The sequence below is a fragment of the Meleagris gallopavo genome, chromosome 5 (assembly GCF_905368555.1).
Source record: "Meleagris gallopavo chromosome 5, MGAL_WU_HG_1.1, whole genome shotgun sequence".
Lineage (NCBI taxonomy): Eukaryota > Metazoa > Chordata > Aves > Galliformes > Phasianidae > Meleagris > Meleagris gallopavo.
Window position 1 is genome coordinate 24,243,742 of NC_139408.1, and position 18,790 is coordinate 24,262,531.

Genomic DNA, 18,790 nt, shown 5'->3' on the forward strand with positions numbered 1-18,790 from the left:
GCTCCTCAATAATTGGCAGATGACGTCTGTGCTTCTAAAGAAGGTGGGCTCTCCAGGATCTTGATTGTGAATGCATTTGTTTACCTTCAGGGCAGAGGAAACATACTGTGTGCAATGCTGACTATTGTTCAGACACCCACAAGTCTTCAGTACTCAGATGCCTTCTTTCAGTCTTGAGTCACTGCTGCTTATGTAAGGTCTGAATTCAACTCCTTTTCTTAATTCTATGCTATGGAAATTAAAATTTTAAATAATCTCTTGTCTTCTGGGACTACCTGCTACTGATACGGAGGAGGAATTCAACTTGCCTTGTGCTTTTCTGTTAACAGAAATTGTTTTGATCCTGTAGCTTTGCTCAAGGTGAAGTCATCCTCTTCCCCAGATTCCTTACATATTTCCAGTGCTGACTGGAGGCAGTAAGAGTTTTGCTAGTCTTAGGTTTGCTCCAAAAGCAAACAACTATCTTGTGACCCAGAAGGTCCTCTTGCTCCCCACCTTCGCCAAATTCTGCATTGTTCTCACCTTCTATTTGTGCGCTCCTATCTTTCCTAACACACTGGTCTCACTTGTGTTCATGCAAACACAAACAGGAATGTGAGTTTTTTTGTTTATTCAAAAACTTATTTCAACGCCGTGGTTTGGAATAATCTCACAGTTACTGTTCAGGTTCTGAAGTGGTCACTGAAGGATGTAGTTTTCCCCTAGGTGAATGCCACACCCCACTGAGCAACAGTGTCTTATCGCATGTTGACACTTGCATTCCATTCCAAAGGGTGGGCCTGTTTGAACACTGGAGTGTATGATAGGAGAAGCAGCAACTATTTAGAGGAAAATGGAAGTGTGAGTTTAGAGGCAGCAAAGGAGGAGAGGGAAGAGTACTGGACTTTGTCTTGTGATTAGAAGAGCAGATGGCAAACTGCTACCAGTACGTCTGATCTGTTTTAACATGACGTATTTTTAGGCTCTAATAATACTTTTCACTTAACACTGTACAGCTTCTTACTTGAGTCTTGCATGCCTTATTTGAGTGCCTATAATACAGTTTACAAGCATTAATGACTTACATCATTCAGCAGTCTTCTGAAATATAACTATTGTAGTTGTCGGAGCTGCAGCAGACAAAGGGCACTTCTCTGCACTAAGATGCCATAGTGAGATGGCAGTTTTATCTTTTGCAAATGAGTGTCTGACACTTCAGGATACTGTAAGCTGGATTACTGTGGTGGGAAAGCAAGAAGTTGTATTTAAACACACTTGGAAAAATAAATGTCTCTCAAAAATGCCTTTCTGTGTATAAGCAATGAATCATTAAGGTTGGAAAAGACCTCTAAGATCATCCAGTTCTATCATTCACCTGCCACCAGCACTGCCCACTAAGCCATGATGCTCCATAGCTAGCACAACTGTATGTGAGCATGCATGCATATAGTTTTGCAAGTCTTGATTTGCAGATGAATCTTGGTGTGAGGAACTTAATGTTTCCGTAACAAATGCATCAGAATCTTTTTAGGACATGGAAGTAAAGCACAGAGAAGGGTCAAGTTATCTTTATTTGGTGTTCTGCAGGATGTAAGTATCTCTTCACCATTGATAGTTAACTTTCTTGGTGCCCGTGACTAGAATTCCTTTAAAAGTATTGCAGCTCAATGACACTGGGATCAACCCAGCTCCATCTTGGTCCTCCATGACTAAACTAGACTGTGGTTTACACATATGTCAAGGCAATTTGAGTTTCCCTTGTTGAAGGTTGTTTTTGATGGTGCCCCTGGAAAGCTCTTTTCTGGTATCTCACTGGAATGTCTTATTTCCATTGGAAATTAAAGCCATTTATTTCTGTTCATTCCAGTAGACGTGGATAACAACTGGCTGTCTTTGTGCTCTCTCTTTCCTATAGGGAAAAATGAAGTATACTGCAATAGTCTTCCATAATTAGAGTGTTAGGACCCATGTATATCACTCATTCCTATAAGGCAGAATCTCAAAGTTGTATGGAGTACAGCTTTTGTGGCCTGTGTGTGAGGATATATAGTAGCATGATAACATCACAGGATGTATTCACTAAACCAAGCTGTTAGGGTAAAGAAGGGAGAAGTCTTTGACCAGTTATTAGAAGGCAAGTCATTACTATCAGACCAACTGCAAAATTGTGGCCAATGTGTTTAGCGGTGAATGAGAAATTGTAATAAAGGATTTCCATCTCTGCTCTCTGTTCAAACTAGAGTTTCTTCTGTGGATAGTGAATCCTTGAGGTGGTGAGTGTAGGCTGGGCGTGCAGGATAGAGCTGTGTTTCTAAGTTAGCCTGCATCACCATAGCAAATGGGATGAAATGTGTGTTCAGCTTCCTTCCCAAGTGCCTGGAGCTCAGTTGGGGGAGATTAGCTTCTTGAAGTTATTTCCTGGCTTCTTGCCTGAATGCAGTCTGTCTTGATGTTATACAGAAACCATACCTGACCGGCACTTGTAGTACCTTGGGATTTGCGGTTCAGTTGAAGCACAGTTCACAAATGAGAATTTTCTATGCCTTGACAAATTGTGCATATGTTTTAAGCTGGATGTCTTGGTCTGTGTATGAAGATGTGTGGATGCGTTTGAGTTTAAAATATTCCAAACAGGATGAATATTTGAGAACTGATAATTATGCTACCACTCTAATAGGATGTTAAGCTCTCTTTTTTTTTTTTTTTTTAAATCCAAAGAGTGTGGTTTTTCTAGATGTCCTTGTCTCATGACTGATGTCAGTCAGTGACCCATGACTAGCAGAGGATTAAGGGAGGATGGTCAAAGAATTCTCAAGTTGCCTAACTGGCATAGAAAGTTTCTGAGGAATTAAACTGCAGTTGTTTTGGAGGTTAAGAAAGATTTCTTTCCTTCTGCCACACCATCTGCTGAAGTGATATTTGATTTACCACAAAATTATTCTCGATGATGGACAGCTTAGATAAATTTCAAGTGTCTGCGCTCTGAAAACAAATCAACTTTCCTATAGTGAGGAAATTTCCGTGTACTTCTTGAATAATGATGTTTCAGTTTCCAGCAAGACTGGTGTTCTAACAGAACATCTCGCATTCAGTTTTACCCAGCAGGGAGAGGTAACAGAACTCCGTCCTATTGGAGAACTTTCAGAGCAAAATGCAAACTGTGGAGGTGGAGATAATGGCCATGGCAATTTCATCCCTCAGAACAGCAAATGTTTACTTTTTATTATTTCAGTTAATGATATTGCCCCTTTAAAAATAGGCTTCTACAAAGTGCCTGTGGTAAAGTAAACAAAACCCATCTAATTCCTTTGGCTTTTGGCCTGGGAGTGACACACAGACAGTAGATACCTTAGTTAATGAACAGAAGCAAAATGCAATTGCTATGGAATAGTCAGCTGACTGTGGCTCTTAGTGCTGTTTACAGACTGGCAAGCATTGCTCTCACTGTGTTGCGCCGCTTTCTGATTTGGAGAGGGCCTCCAGCTGTGAAGTGGGTTGTGTGTAATTTTGCACTCCATGTAATTCAGTGGTCTGATTCTGTCCAGCAATTCCTCTTGCTTTCACTTTTTCTTTTAGTCCAGAGATTACAAATATCATACAAACTTACCGAGTCTTCTACAGGGTAGCAAGCCAAAGAATTTATGCATCTCACTGCATATGGCATGGCGAGGCATGACTGAGGAGAAAATGCAGGAACCTGAGGCTTCTGTCTTGCAGCTTTGTTTCTGCTTATTGCATTAAGTGTTTCTCATGACTCTGAAGAATTTGCTCAGCCCATCTCGCCTGTGGTACAAACAGGAAACGAAAACCTTGCAGTTGGAGGATACACCTGCCAAGTGCTGCTTTAAGCAGCTGTGGCCATTACCCATGGTTGAGTGCAAAACCGGAAGAGTCAAGGGCTGCGTACAGGCTGAGCGTTGCTTTTCAGAGCTCTGGAGGCTGGATGGTGAAAGAAGCAGAGATGAAGATGTAGTCACACTTTGCCTGGCAGCCTGTCTAGAAGTGCTAATCGGGAAGTCGCTCATGTAGCATGCAAACTGCCGTTCTTCTCGAGGAGTGTGTGTTCTCCCTTGCTGTTGATCACTGGTCTCCCAGCTCCAGTTGGCACTCTTGCTGCAGGAAGCTTTGCTGAGCGAGGAAGAGCACGTGTTAGTTCCTTGTGGGCTGTGCTGACTAAAGCGGGTACGAGGGTGGTCAAGGTTCCCGAGGAGTTTGGTGTGTGGAGATTGTTCTGTAATTTCCTTAAGCAGTATAACAGCATCCTAGATTACGTTCTGAAGTGTCAGTTGACAGCATTTGAAGGAACACTGCCCTGGTGGAAAAAACCAACTGCAGTGATTCGGACCAACATCAACTGACAATTTGTTTGCATCATGCCTCTGACAGTCTGAAGAAGGGATGATGCTTCGCTTATGAGCACAGGGCGTGGACTTTTTCAAGCAGGCACTCAGCTCTCTGGACTCTGAGTTGGACAAGCTGTGGTGCACATTACCACTGAGCAACATTTTGTTTTCAGACCTAAATGCCCATCTGTCTGGTGATGAATATTTGCATCTGGGAGTGCTGTGCAGAGTAGTGTTTACTGTGTGTGTGTCAGAAACTTGGTCATAGCGCAGTGACAAGAAAAGGTGAACCATGGTATGCAGGGCTAAGTCATCTGCTGTAAAAGCCTAACCCCATCTTGGGAGCTAAATCGAGTGGTGCACTCGAACTTGGTTTTAATGGTTGGTGTGAGTGTGTGCTTATACCTTCCTGTCTGGACTTGCTTGGGAAGCATTCTTCTTGCTGGCTTGCTCTTTCACCTCCCACCCATTGAGATCTTTGTCTTGATTCGTGATTCATGTCTGATTCAGACACGTGGGTAGTAGACTTGGCAGCAAGAATCTCCTTAGTTTGAGGATTCCAGAAACCTTTAATAAGGGGCAAAAGCACAGAAACTAGTTGCTGAACATGTAAACCAAGTGTCACATATGGTAGAACCAGGTTTATTGTTTGGGGACTTTTTTTTTTTTTAAGTTATGGGCAAATCTTGCACCTTAATTCCCTGCACAGAGTTTGTGTGGGTACTGAGCAACAAATAAGGAAAAATTACAGATATTCCTCGACTTGTCTGCTGTAGTATGATGCCTTGGTAGGTCTTTTAATTTTTTTCTTCAAATACTGCCTAATCCCAAGCCTAGGAGGTTTTATGGTCTGGATGATAACAAGTAGTAATGAAATTCTGATAGACTGCAGTGAAAAGCTTTTGCTAAATGCTTTACATATTTTCAAGTGTGCATGTCTGTGTATAGTATTTAAAAAATAAAAAAAAAAACAACAAGGATAGTTATTAGCTGCTTACATTAGGCATAAAAGCATTTATTGCTTCAGGATCTGAATCTGACTGAGTCAGCTGCCTGCCTTTTCTGGTCTGCAAATACAACTATACCAAGCCTTGAAATGAAAGAAATCGAAACCAGGATCCCTCAGGAGACAAGTTCTGCAGCTGTAATGATCCCCTGTTGCTCAATAGCTTTCATTACTTACATTTTTTTGTATAAGTTATCATTCAAATCCCCAGGTCACTCCATGGAATGAAACTATATGGCTGGCTGTCCCGGAGCCTCACATTCTTGAAGCAGCGAAGTCCCTCAATCTTTGGTGTTGGCAGCTGTGAAGCTGCACCTTGGCCAACCTCGTTGGTTTGTGGGGGATTATGCTGACGATGACTTGTCTTGGTAGAATACTGTGATTCATTGTTAAAGCGTAATCCTTTTTAGGTTGTTATTGTAGAACTGTAGTTATTGATTACATCCTCACAGGAAGCATGTCTAAGTAAAGGGTAGTATTTATCCTGATTGTAATTATCTTGATTGTTGTCATTCAGCATGATTTCATGAAGTGTTTTATGGCAATAGCAGGTCGTGCTGCAGTGAGACAGATGAAAACAAAGCATTTTTCAGACTAGCCTTAGTTTATTGAAATAATATGGGTAGTAGCATTGGATCTATTTCAAGCTCTTTGTATACAAGCTGCTCCAGTGTATCAGGTGAAAGCCACTGCAAATAGTGGCAAACAGTACTGAAAACAAAACAGAATATATTAATTTTATTTTCCAAATTGAATGAAATAGTTGGGTGTAACAGCATGAAGAATTAAGCAGACAAAACAAACTAGCTTTTTGAGAAAACTTCAGTTTTGATAAACTAAGGGGAGTGGAACAGTAAAGGATTATGTAGATTATTAACTTTGGTTTTAAAAACCTCAGAACCCTAAGTTTGTAAGTGAATATATATGCTTACGTAAGCGAAACAATCACTGAGACACACTGAGCTCAGAGGGAACAGATCTTTAACAGGAGCTTGTTGTGGGACTAGTCTACCACTTGTTCACGTAGATACTTCCGAGAGTTCTGTGTAGTCATATTGACTTTGTGACGATGTATTATGTGACTCAGAGTAATGGGGTCCTATCATGTGACCCAGAAAGGAAGAAGTAATGGAAGAGAAAATCATGGAGGAAAGGTGAGCCACTGAGAATGAATAATACGGCACAGGGAGGTCGGAACTGACACCCTGCTTAGCAGCACTTCCTTTTGGCCTAGGACCTACTATCTAAAAGGTGGTTTCAGCTGATGCATTCTCAGGTGTTTCTTTTCCAGTCACTGCTGTTATGGTTGCTCTGTACTTTAAGAGACCAGCACCCATTCATTACCTCACATGCTTGTCAAGCTTGCTGGTTTGCACTGAGTTGGCTGGGACTGCCAGGCAACGTATCGCTTAATGCTTTTGTGATTTGGGTGCATGAATCTTAGAGAATTACTTTGAAATGTGTAGCAACCTTCTGATGATTATATTTTCTTATATTCCTTCGAAGTCCCTGTGGATGATCCTTGTTCCATCTGGGTGTTGGAGAAACACTGAGTAGGCAGTGGCACCTGCAATACAGATCACATTTCAGCCCCCATGTCCCAGAGCTGCAGAATTTAGCTTAAATGATGCAAAGACTTTAAGAGAATGGTAGATGATGATAACCGACAATTAAGTACTCTGTCTTTATAGCCTTTTAAGAAAAATTATAATGAAATTTCTCACTATCCTTTTGTTTCTTGCTGTCATAATAGCTCTTTGTAGGCTTGCGTAGGCTTTGTATTAGAGCAAAGAAAAAAGGGCAGCAGGATCTTAGAGAAAGAAAGTACTGAAATTGTCCTGGAAAAAGGTTGCAGAGGTTATTGTTAACTAGTGTATAGCAGATTTTCCATGAAAATCTACTGGTTCAGGCAAGAAACTAATACTTTGCCTTGCTGATGATAGAAAAAGGAACATGGGGACTCTATTAATTTGCTTTTTCAGTTTAGTTCTGTTCTTTAACTCTCTGTAGTTTCAAATAATGAGCTAGGATTATTAGAGCTGATGTTTTTGGTTTTTTTTTAATCTTCCTTTCCCCCTACCCTCTCATCCCTATTAGTTTAGATGTAATTGGTATTTATAAGCTTTATTTGTTTCAATTAGGATTCTGTTCTGCAAATTCCTGCTCATGCTACCTGCTTGTCAGTGCTTGCCCCAGGGTAGTTATATGTGTGGTAGCTGTTGGCAGAACTGAGCCATTTGTTTTTGTTTTCCCTTTAAGTAAGAGAGAGATTTTATTTTTCCATCAAACAGCTTCAAGTCTCTGTCTGTACCCTCAGGTCAGAATATATCTGTCCCTGGGATATTTGGTACATACTCAGTGAGAGACTTGAGTTGTTCTATACAGCCCTTAGAACAACTTCAAAAAAAAAAACAAAAAACCCAACCCTATACAGATAAAGGAATACTCTCGGTGGATTCCACTGTTATTATATTATTGTGTGTGTGTGTGTGCAGTGTCATAGTCCTTCTCCTGAAATAGTGGGAGGATTTCAGGAAAGCACATTAGATCTTGTGGGTGCTCAGACCTGATCTAAAACCCCTCAATATACGAGCTTGCTCCCGGTAAGTGTAGTGGGATTTGCTAAGCCGTGTCCTACTGGTGTTTTGAGGCAGGATTGTGATGGCTGTGCTTCTGCATAGTGGTAATGTATGAAACTGTGCTCTGATCATGACAACAGACCTCTGGGGGAAGCTGTGCCCCCAGGAATCGGTGGCTCCGAATTGCTGTTAATCTTTGATTCTTAATAGGATAGGTGAGATGGCAACAGTGGACTCTGTCTAGGGTTGAATAGTCTGGAAAACTTCATCTGCTGTGTGTGTGTGCGTGTTGTCCTCTTCAGCATCTCACATCTTTCATTGCAGCATCTTTTTGTGTGTGTGTGCGCGCACATATATGGATGTGTTAGTTACAGTTCACACTGAGTAACTTATCTGCTGAATCTAAGAATGTTAACATTTTGCACCTTTGCCTTTTGGAATGCTTTTTTCTTATTGGAAAACCTTTAAGTACATTGATCTTGAGGCATTCAGACAATCCTCATACGTAGATCTAAATTTTCCCTGTATGTACGTAAGTAGCATAGAACACTGAACGGGAATCCAGAAGAGATGAGGCCTAGAGAAATCCAGCCAAAGCAGAAGATCAAGAAAAACTGAGCAGAAATGTAGAAGAAAGGGAGCTGAAGGAGATAAGGGCTGTGAATACACATGGGCAATAGCATTAGTCCTAGCTCCTATTGCAGCATGAAGCAGTGATTTGAAAAACAGATATCATCACTAACAAAGAGGAAGATCTTGCTTTAGAAATAGATGTGAGAAAGATTCCTCCTACAGCAGGCACACAAAGTTTTCATCTTCCCACTCACGCCACTGCTCCAACAGCCTGCAGCCCTGTTTGCATCCTGCAGTTTGCATCCTCAGTTGAGTGGGGTTGAAGAGTGAAAGTTGCAGTTCAGCAAATGTACTTTTGCCTACTGCTGCCCAGGACTGACCCGGCCCCAGTGATGCATGCCCCACTGATATGGGGCTGAAAGTGATCCTTTCCCACCTAGCTCCAGTCTCCTGCTTTCCTTGTTTTAGGGGAAAAAGGGTTGTGAGTAGATAGAAAATAAAGAATAAAATAAAAAATTGTCAGTGCTTCTTATTGCGTGAGTACCTTAAGCATATTCATCCCAGGCTGCTGTAACCTAAGCAGTCAATTTTCCCTTGGAGCTGAAGTTGAATTTGGCCCATTGTCTCTCCTTCACACCCACAGCACAAATAAAAGCTGCAGCTTTTGAGGGCTGGGTGGGAGGGAGGAGGTGGGAAAGCCACTAGAGTGTGGTGTTGCATTGACAGCTGACATGTATTCCTTGGAAACCTATGCTTCTCATCACTTCTGGATATAGCAGTATGACAGATCATTGGGAGACATGACACGGTGTGTTAGGAGTGGGACATCATGATGAGCATAGGATCTTTATAGAAGGGATATAGAACCCTGCTGAATTCTGGTGGCGGTGGGGGGAGCCAGCAATACAAACCTGAAAAACTGGCTTGGAGTCTTCAAAAACTCCTCTTTAGGTAGAAGTTACATCCAGAGGGATTATTTCAACTCAGAATGATGTTTACTTCCAGTTGTTCTGTGAATAACTTTGGGTCCTGTTTGTCTGCAGCAGAAACTGAGGTAAACAGAAGGGCTTCTCCTATCTGCTAAATAGGCTGCACAGAAATCATTTTTAACCTCTTCTGCTTGAATAACAGTATTTACATTGCCCTTTCCTCCAGAAGGAGGCTTGGACCACTTACAGGTGCTGTGCAAGTGTCTTTCGTTCTCACTACGCTGCAGTTAGCCCTGTGCTAGAGCAGTGCTGCTGCTTAGCAGTGCACAGTAGCAATCTGGAATGATTTAAGGCAAATGATATAGAGTATGATACTGCAGGGGCGTATAAACCTGCAGTAGGGATTTATTAAACTGTAACTTAGCTGGAGCTAGTGACATCTGTGGAGTTGAAGCAAGTACATCTGAGTCTTCATGATTCTCTAACATCCACAACTTTCTGCTAGCACAGTATGTTTATGAAAGTATTACTGCTGCATGGGAACTTGGATCAAACCAAGAGTGACTTCACCTTGAGCTGCTTTCAAAACCAAGATAAGTTAAATAGGAAAGCAATCTTATGTCAGAATAAGTGCTCCTTTATGGAGATTATATTTTGTCAATTCAAGTTGCAGCATAACTTAAAACTTCCCCGAGGAAAAAGAAATCCCAAAAAGAAATACTGCTTGCATCTGTGAGCTCATACATCCTCCTGGTATGTGGTAAGGCAGCCATCCAATTTTGCCCCCACACGATGACCAATACTGCTATAACTGAATGAATCTGGAAAGGGCAGCCAGGTCAAAGTGTGATCTGAGAGCTACACTTTGCCTGTGTTTTGTTACTTGCAATTTTACTTTGTGCTTTGCACTTCTATTCTGTTGTACATAGCCACTACGTGCTGTTACAAGCTCCAGTTTTTTTCTCCAGCATGGTGTCATGTCCTAATGATGGAAGAAATGAGCCAAATGAGCCTGCCTTCCTTGTTTGTGGTGCTCTTTAGGATTCCTTAGCATGTAATGCGCTTGCTAGTGGACTGTGGTTCTAACTTGCCAGGGTTTTAAGTCCCAAATCATGAGACTCTATTTTGCTCTTTTTTTTTTTTTTTTTTTTTTTTTAATTCCTCCACCTTCCCAGCTTCGTGATGGAGCACTCAGCTGCTGTTTGTGAGCAGCTGCTCTGTTTCCCTGCCTGCCTGGAGCAGCATCCAGACAGCTGCCCTGGGGGACAGCCAAGGTGGCCAGAGCAGTGACCAGCTTTGTTAAAAAGTAACAAGATTGGGAAAGAGAGGAGCGAGTGGGAAAATCCGTGACCTGGAATACGTTGTACAGCACACTGCCAACGAGTGCTACAGGGGCACTGAGTGAACTATGAGCCCGATTAATGATGCGTGTTCTGTGTACCTAATGTGATGAGACTCACTTGGTGAAAGCTGTTAGTCGTGACGTGATACTGAAAGCCTCTGGGAAAGGAAATATTGCTGACAGTGGCAAAAAGCTCACATTCATTCTCACGGAAACTTAAATATGCGTAAGTGTAGTTTCAGCGTCTGCTCTCTGCATGACTCATGCAGAGGGAGAGGGCCAGGTGTGGCTCAGAACAGGCCTGTGATGTGCAGCGTGACTCCTATTTTTTACAGACAGCTTTCTTGTGGATGGTAGAACATTATATTTGACTATGCATGTCTGTTATTTACAAGTGTATTTTTCCGGAGATGACTGCAGTGTTTGTTTTATGCTTCCACCTTTGAGTGCTTACAGATCAGGGAGGAGCAATTCAGTGTGCTTGAAGCTATATGGTAGGTTTATGATATGTCAGGATTTCAGATTTTGCCCAACTTAATATTTCTTTTCTTTGTGTTCCAGAAAAAGGCATGGCATACAATTAAAACCATGGTTAACTTACCAGTGATTAGCCCCTTCAAGAAACGCTACTCGTGGGTGCAGCTGGCTGGGCATACAGGTGAGATGAGTATCTTCAGTGTTTCTGTCTTTGGAATGTGGTGTGGGATCATTTCTACTGATTGAGTTGCCAATATGTTACTTCCTTAGCTGGAACCATTACTGTCCTTGCCTTTGTGCACCCAAGCCTTGACAAGGACAGGCTCTCTGGTACCAGCCTCAAACTCTTGGCATGAACATAAGCTCTTGAGAGGAAAGCAAATATGGTGACAGTTGATTTGGTTGCCTGGTGTTTGCATAGTGAGGATTGTTGTTATTCATTATATGCATGCAATGCACATAGCAGCTCAATCAGCTGTCTCTAATTTTGTGTCAGTAGAAGTGTGCTCCTGATAGAGGATTACTTTCATCATTAAGCTTGAAACAAACAACAAGAAAAAAAACAAACAGAAAAAGAACACCAATAAGGAGAAGTTATCAGGTTTGCTTCTCTTACGCTTCATTTAATTCTTATGCAGCCCTTGTTCCCTATGTGCAAGTGTGGGGTTTATTAGTACACACGTGGGCAGGCACCTACGCTGCATCGTGCTTTAATGCAGTACTCGAACCAGCTCTTTGTATGTTAATGTGTTAATGTAGTGCACTTCAAAGCTGTGCAGAGAGATTTATTTAGTCCTAGAAATGGAGTAGCTGCATTTGTGTAGTGGTGTACTGACCTGTATCATTCAGTGCCAACGTGACCCTGTTTTACTGTAGTTTCTATCACAGTGTGTCAGGCGTTGGCTTGATCTGTGCGGAGTGTAGCATTGAACGTGTGTGTAATCATAGCCCTTCTGAGTGCTTGTGTAGGATGACGAAGAGGGCTGAGAGGTTACCAAAGATAATTAGGAGAGATACCATTTCTGTTTGCTTTTGATAGTTTTCTGTGGCTGCGTTTAGTCCATCATTTTTGCAGCTGTTCTTCTATGATATGACAAGTTTTTTCTAAACTATAACTTGTGCCATCGTCAGCCTAGCCCTTGTAATGAGCCAGTGCCAGTTCCAGAATTTGTCAGCAAGGAAGCAGTTTGCAATGGCTGAAAGATCCCACTGCAGTATAAGTGCAGTGCTAGGCACAGGTTTAATGAGGCTCCTAATTTGGGGCCTATTTTCTGTTCTGAAGATTAAATAACAAGTACTTGTGAATGAAACATGTACTTTCCTCAGATGTTATTGGCAGGCTGCAAATTCCACAACTGGAGTGTAATGACTGCTTATCTTGGCCTATGCACACTCTTTCATTTGTACTGGATACCGTTCAGGCCCGTGGCTGTGAAAACAATTGTGCTGCAGGCTGTACCTGCAGATTAGCAGGGCTCCCCGGGGCAGGCACAGTAGCTGGGTGTGCGTGCATGTGCAGTCACAGACTGTGAGTGTAGAAGGGGCAGTGCTTGGCCTTGTGATTGCTGATGGACTGCGCTGCTTTGGGACGTACGCACTCAGCAGGTATACCTTATGTGAGGATTAAGGACAAAGCCAACGCTGACAGTGTTACGCAGCTTTAAAAGAGCCCGTCAGAGCATTAAGGAAGCATGGCTTGTGGTTTCTTCTTGTGCATTTTAGTAAGTATAGTAATGTTTAATATACTAACAAAGAGTTTAGTATGGAGAAAAAAAATGATCTGGAGCAGCTGCATTCCTTAAAGCTATAAATTCCGATGTGGGAATGTATCCAAATGGATTTTCACTGCCAGCAGCTGTGTTTGCCCTGGGTGTTTTATTTTTATGAGAGGCATGTTATCTTTTCTCATTTGGGGAAAATCTTTCTGGTATTATGCTGCTGAGGTAGGTGAGGCTGGAATAGTGGGGGGAAGGTGCTTTTCCCCTTCGCAGGTCAGGCTTTTCAGCATGTCTTTGATTTTCTTTTCAGGGAGTTTCAAGGCAGCTGATAGTGGTAAGATTCTCAAGCGATTCTCAGAGAATGAAAAGGAATGTTTTGAGCGACTGATGAAAGACCCACTACGGTCCTGCGTCCCTTGCTTCCATGGTGTGGTGGAGAGAGATGGAGAGACCTACATTCAGCTGGATGACTTGCTTACAGATTTTGAAGGGCCGTGTGTGATGGACTGTAAGATGGGGATCAGGTGAGACGTGAAAGAGAATGTGTTTTCTAACCTAAATGCATTTGTAGGAGGCAAGGGGAGGGATAATATGGTCATGCTATGTGTGTTGGAGGAATTTGTTAATAGTTCTGGAGCCTCGGGATTCAGTCCAGACAATCTGCTGTTGGTTTGACATTTGCCTTGGGCAGCCTAAGGAGTCTGTGTCCCGTTGGTGCCCAGTTGTACGTGGGTTCTGGAAACTGAGTGATCTGTAGAGTAAACGTGTCCCACATCGAGATGTTTTCAGTGGTGACCTGGGACAAAGTTTCTCTGCAATGGCCTGAAAAAACATGGAGAGAAAGTTACACGATTCACTCTCTGCCAGTTCATTTAATCTTTGCCTATGCAGTGATTCAATAAAACCCTATGAAGTGTAAAATTCCCATCTCCAAGTGTGAATGACTGAATACCAATACAAAAGCCCATTTCTAAAGCTTCAATGAGTCTTCGGTGATATTGGTCTTCTCTATGGAGAAGTGTTGACTGTCTGCCCAGGACTGACTTTCCCCACTCTGACATCTGTGTGATGTTATCACCTTGTTCTTCTCACTTTCTTTTCTTTTTTCATTTTCCTTGTCTTGTGTATGATTTAGGAGAAAACCTCAAATAAGTTATCTAAGCATAACAAATAGATACAGAATCTGTTGAAGGCCTCAAGTAACAATACAGAAAGGTAGAAACTGTTATAGTAATCCTTTGGGTGCCAACTCAGATGCTTGGTTACTATAATAAATGAAATAAGCAGTTTATGAGAGTGAGACAAGCCTTTTCAAATAGACGGAGAATCTTAAGTGAAGTGTCTGCTAAATCAGAGAAATTTGTTGCTCTGCTATGCCCAGAAGAAAGAGAAGAAGGATTGGCAGCAGTACGTGTTGTGTTCACAGTAGTTGACACTCAGGTAATGAGTGACAGCATCTCTTAAACAACAGTCCAGCATGTTTTGCAGTGTGATTAAGAATGTACACTCCAGGCTCTTGACAAAGTGAAGCTTGTGGAGAGGGACAAGTTTTAGGATCCAGTGAAATGCAGAGACAATGGATAGTGCCTTTTTAGTGGCTACTGAGATGGAGTGATAAGAGCATAGCATAGAAGTGTTGTCTTCCCTTTCTTAGTTACTTCTTCTGGTTTGGAGCTACAGTTCCTCGGATAACATGCTCTAGTTCATTACTATTTGAAGATTTATGTCTTTTACTCTCTAAAACATTACATAAAACCTTATTTGCCTTTTGAGGCCTGAAAAAAATGCATAACTGAAGTTTTTCTCAAGGAGAGAGTAGCCATTAAGACTTCAAGCAGGCCCCTTTGCTTTTGATTTCATTGCAAGTGATCTCTCTTACCTGTCCTCTGAAAATACAGTTGTATGTCATGGCAGAATAGGACTCACATTCTTGTAAGCAGGACATAAGAATAACATGTAATTGTAAGGTAAAGGTATGGTTAAAACAAGAAGTGAATGAGGCAAATCTTGATTCCTGCTATAGTTTCACTAAGTAAGCATGTGTGGTCATTAGTTTGTGCTTTGCTTTTGCCATGTGCAAAACTGAGGTAATGATAATACTTTCCTGGCCAACTGAAATTATGAAAATAAAGTTGGGGAGTTCTTGCAGCTTTGTTGGAATGTGATATCTTTGCAGGACATACCTGGAAGAAGAGCTGACTAAAGCCCGTGAGAAACCAAAGCTGCGTAAAGACATGTACAAGAAAATGATTGAAGTGGATCCTCTTGCTCCCACAGCTGAAGAGAATGCTCAGCATGCTGTCACCAAGCCCCGATACATGCAGTGGAGGGAAACAATCAGCTCTAGTGCCAACTTGGGCTTTAGGATTGAAGGGATTAAGGTAATAGTTCTGCTTCTGCCTGTTCAATTTAGACTGAACTTTGATTTGTTAATTAATCAAAATGCTAGCATGCATCAGTAACCAGGTTTTCTAATGGATTATGTGAAAATGCATTAATTATATCCATGAAGTTCAATGTATTGTTGCTTTAAAGCATCAGTTGCAATTATAACAGTTGGATCAAGTAAGTTAAGCGCCAAATGCACATCAGCCATGCTCGGTTCAACCACAGAGATACTGCAGAAAGAAACCAGGTACAGAGCATAGATACAATGAAAATGCGAGGAGGAATGAAGAACTGATGAAATAGCTGCCTCTCCCTCCCACTTTCATTCATTCATTTATTTATTTTTACCTAATTATACTCTATTTAAATCACAGAAAAGAGTGTTTGTTCCAGTTATGCTTATTTGCAAGGCAAGTTAAAAGCGTTAGAATCATAGACTCACCAAGGCAGGAAAGGACTTCCAAGATCACCCAGTCCAACCTATTGCCAATATTTCCCACTAAGCCATGTCCCTCAGTACAACATCTGAATGTTTGTTGAACACCTCCAAGGTCGGTGACTCCACCACCCCCCTGGGCAGCCCATTCCAGTGCCTGACCTCTCTTTCAGAAAAGTAGTATTTCCTAACGTCCAGCTTGAATCTCCCTTGGTGCAACTTGAGGCTGTTCCCTCTGGTTCTAATCACTAATTACATGGGAGAAGACGCTGGCCCCATTTAGCTATATATTGTTAGGATAGAGGAAACATCTTTTACTTCTAGGAATATGACAGTATCCAGTATAGATGAAGCTGGAATAAAGCCCAGAAATACAATGATAAAATCTGTCAATCAGCAAAATCCTTCTGCTGTTCTTGATAGATGAGTTTGTGTCCCTATATCATTTCTAGGATAGTACTTTACAGCCTCTGAAAAATCTTCACAATTTTCTTTCCTAGCCATTAATTGCTTGTATTTCTTGTGCCTCATGGCAAAATCAGATACCTATCCAGAAACCCTTAGGATCTACACTTAGAATATCACCAGCCTCACTAAGTAACTCAAATGCTAAGGCTCCAGGGTGACCTGATAGCGACCTTCCAGTACCTAAAGGAGGCCTACAGGAAAGCTGGGGAGGGACTTTTTATAAGGGCATATAGTGACAGAATGAGGGGGATTGGCTTTAAACTGGAAGAGGGCAGATTTAGGCTAAATATTAGGAAGAAATTTTTTACTGTGCGGATGGTGAGACACTGGCACAGGCTGCCCAGTGAGGTTGTGGATGCCTTCTCCCTGGACACACTGAAGGCCAGACTGGGTGGGGCTTTGAGCAACCTGGTCTAGAGGGAGGTGTCCCTGCCTACAGCAGGGGTTGGAACTACATGATGTTAAAGGTTCCTTTTAACCCAAACCATTCTATGATTCTATCACTGGCTCTGTCACAGATTCAATTAGTTTGCTTGGGTTTTGATAACTGTGTACCTGCAGCAGCATAGTGCTGGTGAGGGCAGTCCAAACACCCTGCACCCTGCATGAGTACTTGCTAGCTGAAGCCTGTGACGAGGGGCTTAGCAACCCTGTGTGATTTCAGGATGTTCATCAGAGCACAGTTGTGCCTTTTGTCAGCATATACATTTAACTTAAGTATGTTTTGATGCTTTAAATTATTATTTGGATTTTGCATCTGCTTTGAAGTTCTAGAACATAGGAAAAAGAAAGGAATCACGTGAACCTCTTTAACCATTCCAATCTTCTTCATTTCCACGTGTTGTCTTTTCCCTTCCTTGTTCACAGATCCTCCTGCTGTGCTACAGGAACTAGTCCTTCCAGCTCATGCTGTGCTTGGCCCCCTGTATGCTGTGCCACCCACTCCTGGCTGGTAGACACAGGCATTCTCATGCAGGAACTGTCTGGGTGGTAGATGGTCTGGCTCTAATCCTGCCAGCATACTTTCTGTCTTACCCTTCAGCCATATAATGATGTTATCCAAGTTACCTGTTTCATTCCTATGCCACTTTAAGTCCTTGAATGCTCTCTGTAATGGAATCAGAAACCCAGATGATCTCAAGACTTTTTGTGTATGTTCTTGGGAATCTCTGAGGTCAGTGTAGAAAACTTATGGATTTGTGTTGAGTCCTGAAGAGTGACTGAGCTAGGGGAGCTCCAGTAAAACCTCTTGGCTTGTCCTTTGTGATTTGGCTGGTTGTCAGAGGTGGGAAGGAGCAGTATGGCACACAGACTGCATGATATTTCCCTCTGCTGAGACAATGCTGTAACTGTGCAAAAACGTACACAATCCTTTTTCAAAACACAAGAAATGCTGTGGAGTACTCAGTGTGCTTCCTATTCTTCTGTCTTTCTATGCTGTTATGGGGAATGTAGGCAGACATTATTCTTCTGTTTTTCTACATGGAAAAGGGGTGGCAGTTTTTCAAGCAATACAGCTAGTCAGTATTCCCCCAAACTGCTTCACTGTAGCTGAACTCTAAGTCCCATTTTGTATATTTGCAGTGGAGCAATGCCATGCTTCACAAGTCCCCGTTTTGTGAGGAAAGCCTATGAGAATTCATGATGTCAGCAAGGGGGAAAAGAGAGTTGTGTTTTTGCCCCGAGTACCCTGATAACTCCAGGAATTAGGTCAGCAGATATGTTGGGCTTGATCATTCAAAATATTCCTGCTTTGTGGCTGCTGGAACAGAAATAAAGAAAGTGAAATCATAGAAGCTCTTTTGTGAAGGGACTCAATATAAATGAGATTCAATCCCTCTTCCAAAGGTCTGAAGTCTTGGCCTTGCAAACAATCATCTCTTCCACACTAAGCTCATAGTTCTGCAGAGTCATGCATGGGGCTGAGAATCAGGGTTTCTCATTTCCCACTCTGTCAGTGAATTTTTCTGCGATTTCAGAAGTTACTTTCTTTTGGTACCATTCTGTTAGCTGTCCTTTGGGATAGCCATTTTCCCAGGAGGGCGCAGATTTGACTCAATAGTCTCTGTTAAATCCATTTAGGTCACAACCTTAACCCAGAGCCCTTTAAGGGAACTCTGCAGAATAATCTGAATGAGACTGTGGAGGGTAAGGATAGGCAGCAATATTTTATTGAGCAGCCAGGCCTGCTCTTCTGCTACCTTTGTCACTGTCCCAACTAGTGAGAAGTGCTGCAAGTGGTCCACAGGCTGCACCATGCAACAGACTGCTCTGCTGTGCAGGAACTGAAAAAAGCGTGACCTTGGGGAGCAAGCAGGGCAAGAGCCTTCTGGGGATCAGGTACACTCAGAGCTGTTGCAAGAACCTGCTACAGAATATGAGGGATGGTGCAGTTCAAAGCCTGGACTGTTGTTTACAGCAGAAAAAGACAGGCAGCAGTTAGTTTCCTGTCAACCGCTGCAAAGAAATAAAATCATAAGTGTATTTCTAAATAATAAGGATACAAGCCACAGCATGTCCAGATTTAAAGAAAAGAAAAGAAAAAAAAGAAG

At 42.1% G+C, this 18,790-nt stretch overlaps 1 protein-coding gene and 1 long non-coding RNA gene across 19 annotated transcripts in view; one reads left to right on the plus strand and one right to left on the minus strand.

The window, feature by feature from the left end:
* Positions 1-18,790, plus strand: part of ITPKA (inositol-trisphosphate 3-kinase A) — a 50,787-nt gene that overhangs the window by 10,724 nt on the left and 21,273 nt on the right. For all 18 annotated transcript variants that reach the window (XR_014883491.1, XR_014883493.1, XR_014883494.1 and 15 more), the window contains exons 2-4: positions 11,313-11,409; positions 13,257-13,470; positions 15,123-15,327. Coding sequence is in view for 1 of the 18 variants with exons in the window: in XM_085224783.1 (XP_085080909.1) it covers positions 11,313-11,409; positions 13,257-13,470; positions 15,123-15,327 (516 nt within the window). In the remaining 17 variants the exon portion in view is untranslated. The remainder of the gene's footprint in view (positions 1-11,312; positions 11,410-13,256; positions 13,471-15,122; positions 15,328-18,790) is intronic.
* LOC146544286 (uncharacterized) lies at positions 2,469-5,677 on the minus strand. Its single transcript, XR_014883508.1, has 3 exons — positions 5,506-5,677; positions 4,728-4,889; positions 2,469-4,107 (listed from the first exon to the last, which is right to left on the minus strand). It is a non-coding gene; the product is annotated as an uncharacterized LOC146544286 (long non-coding RNA).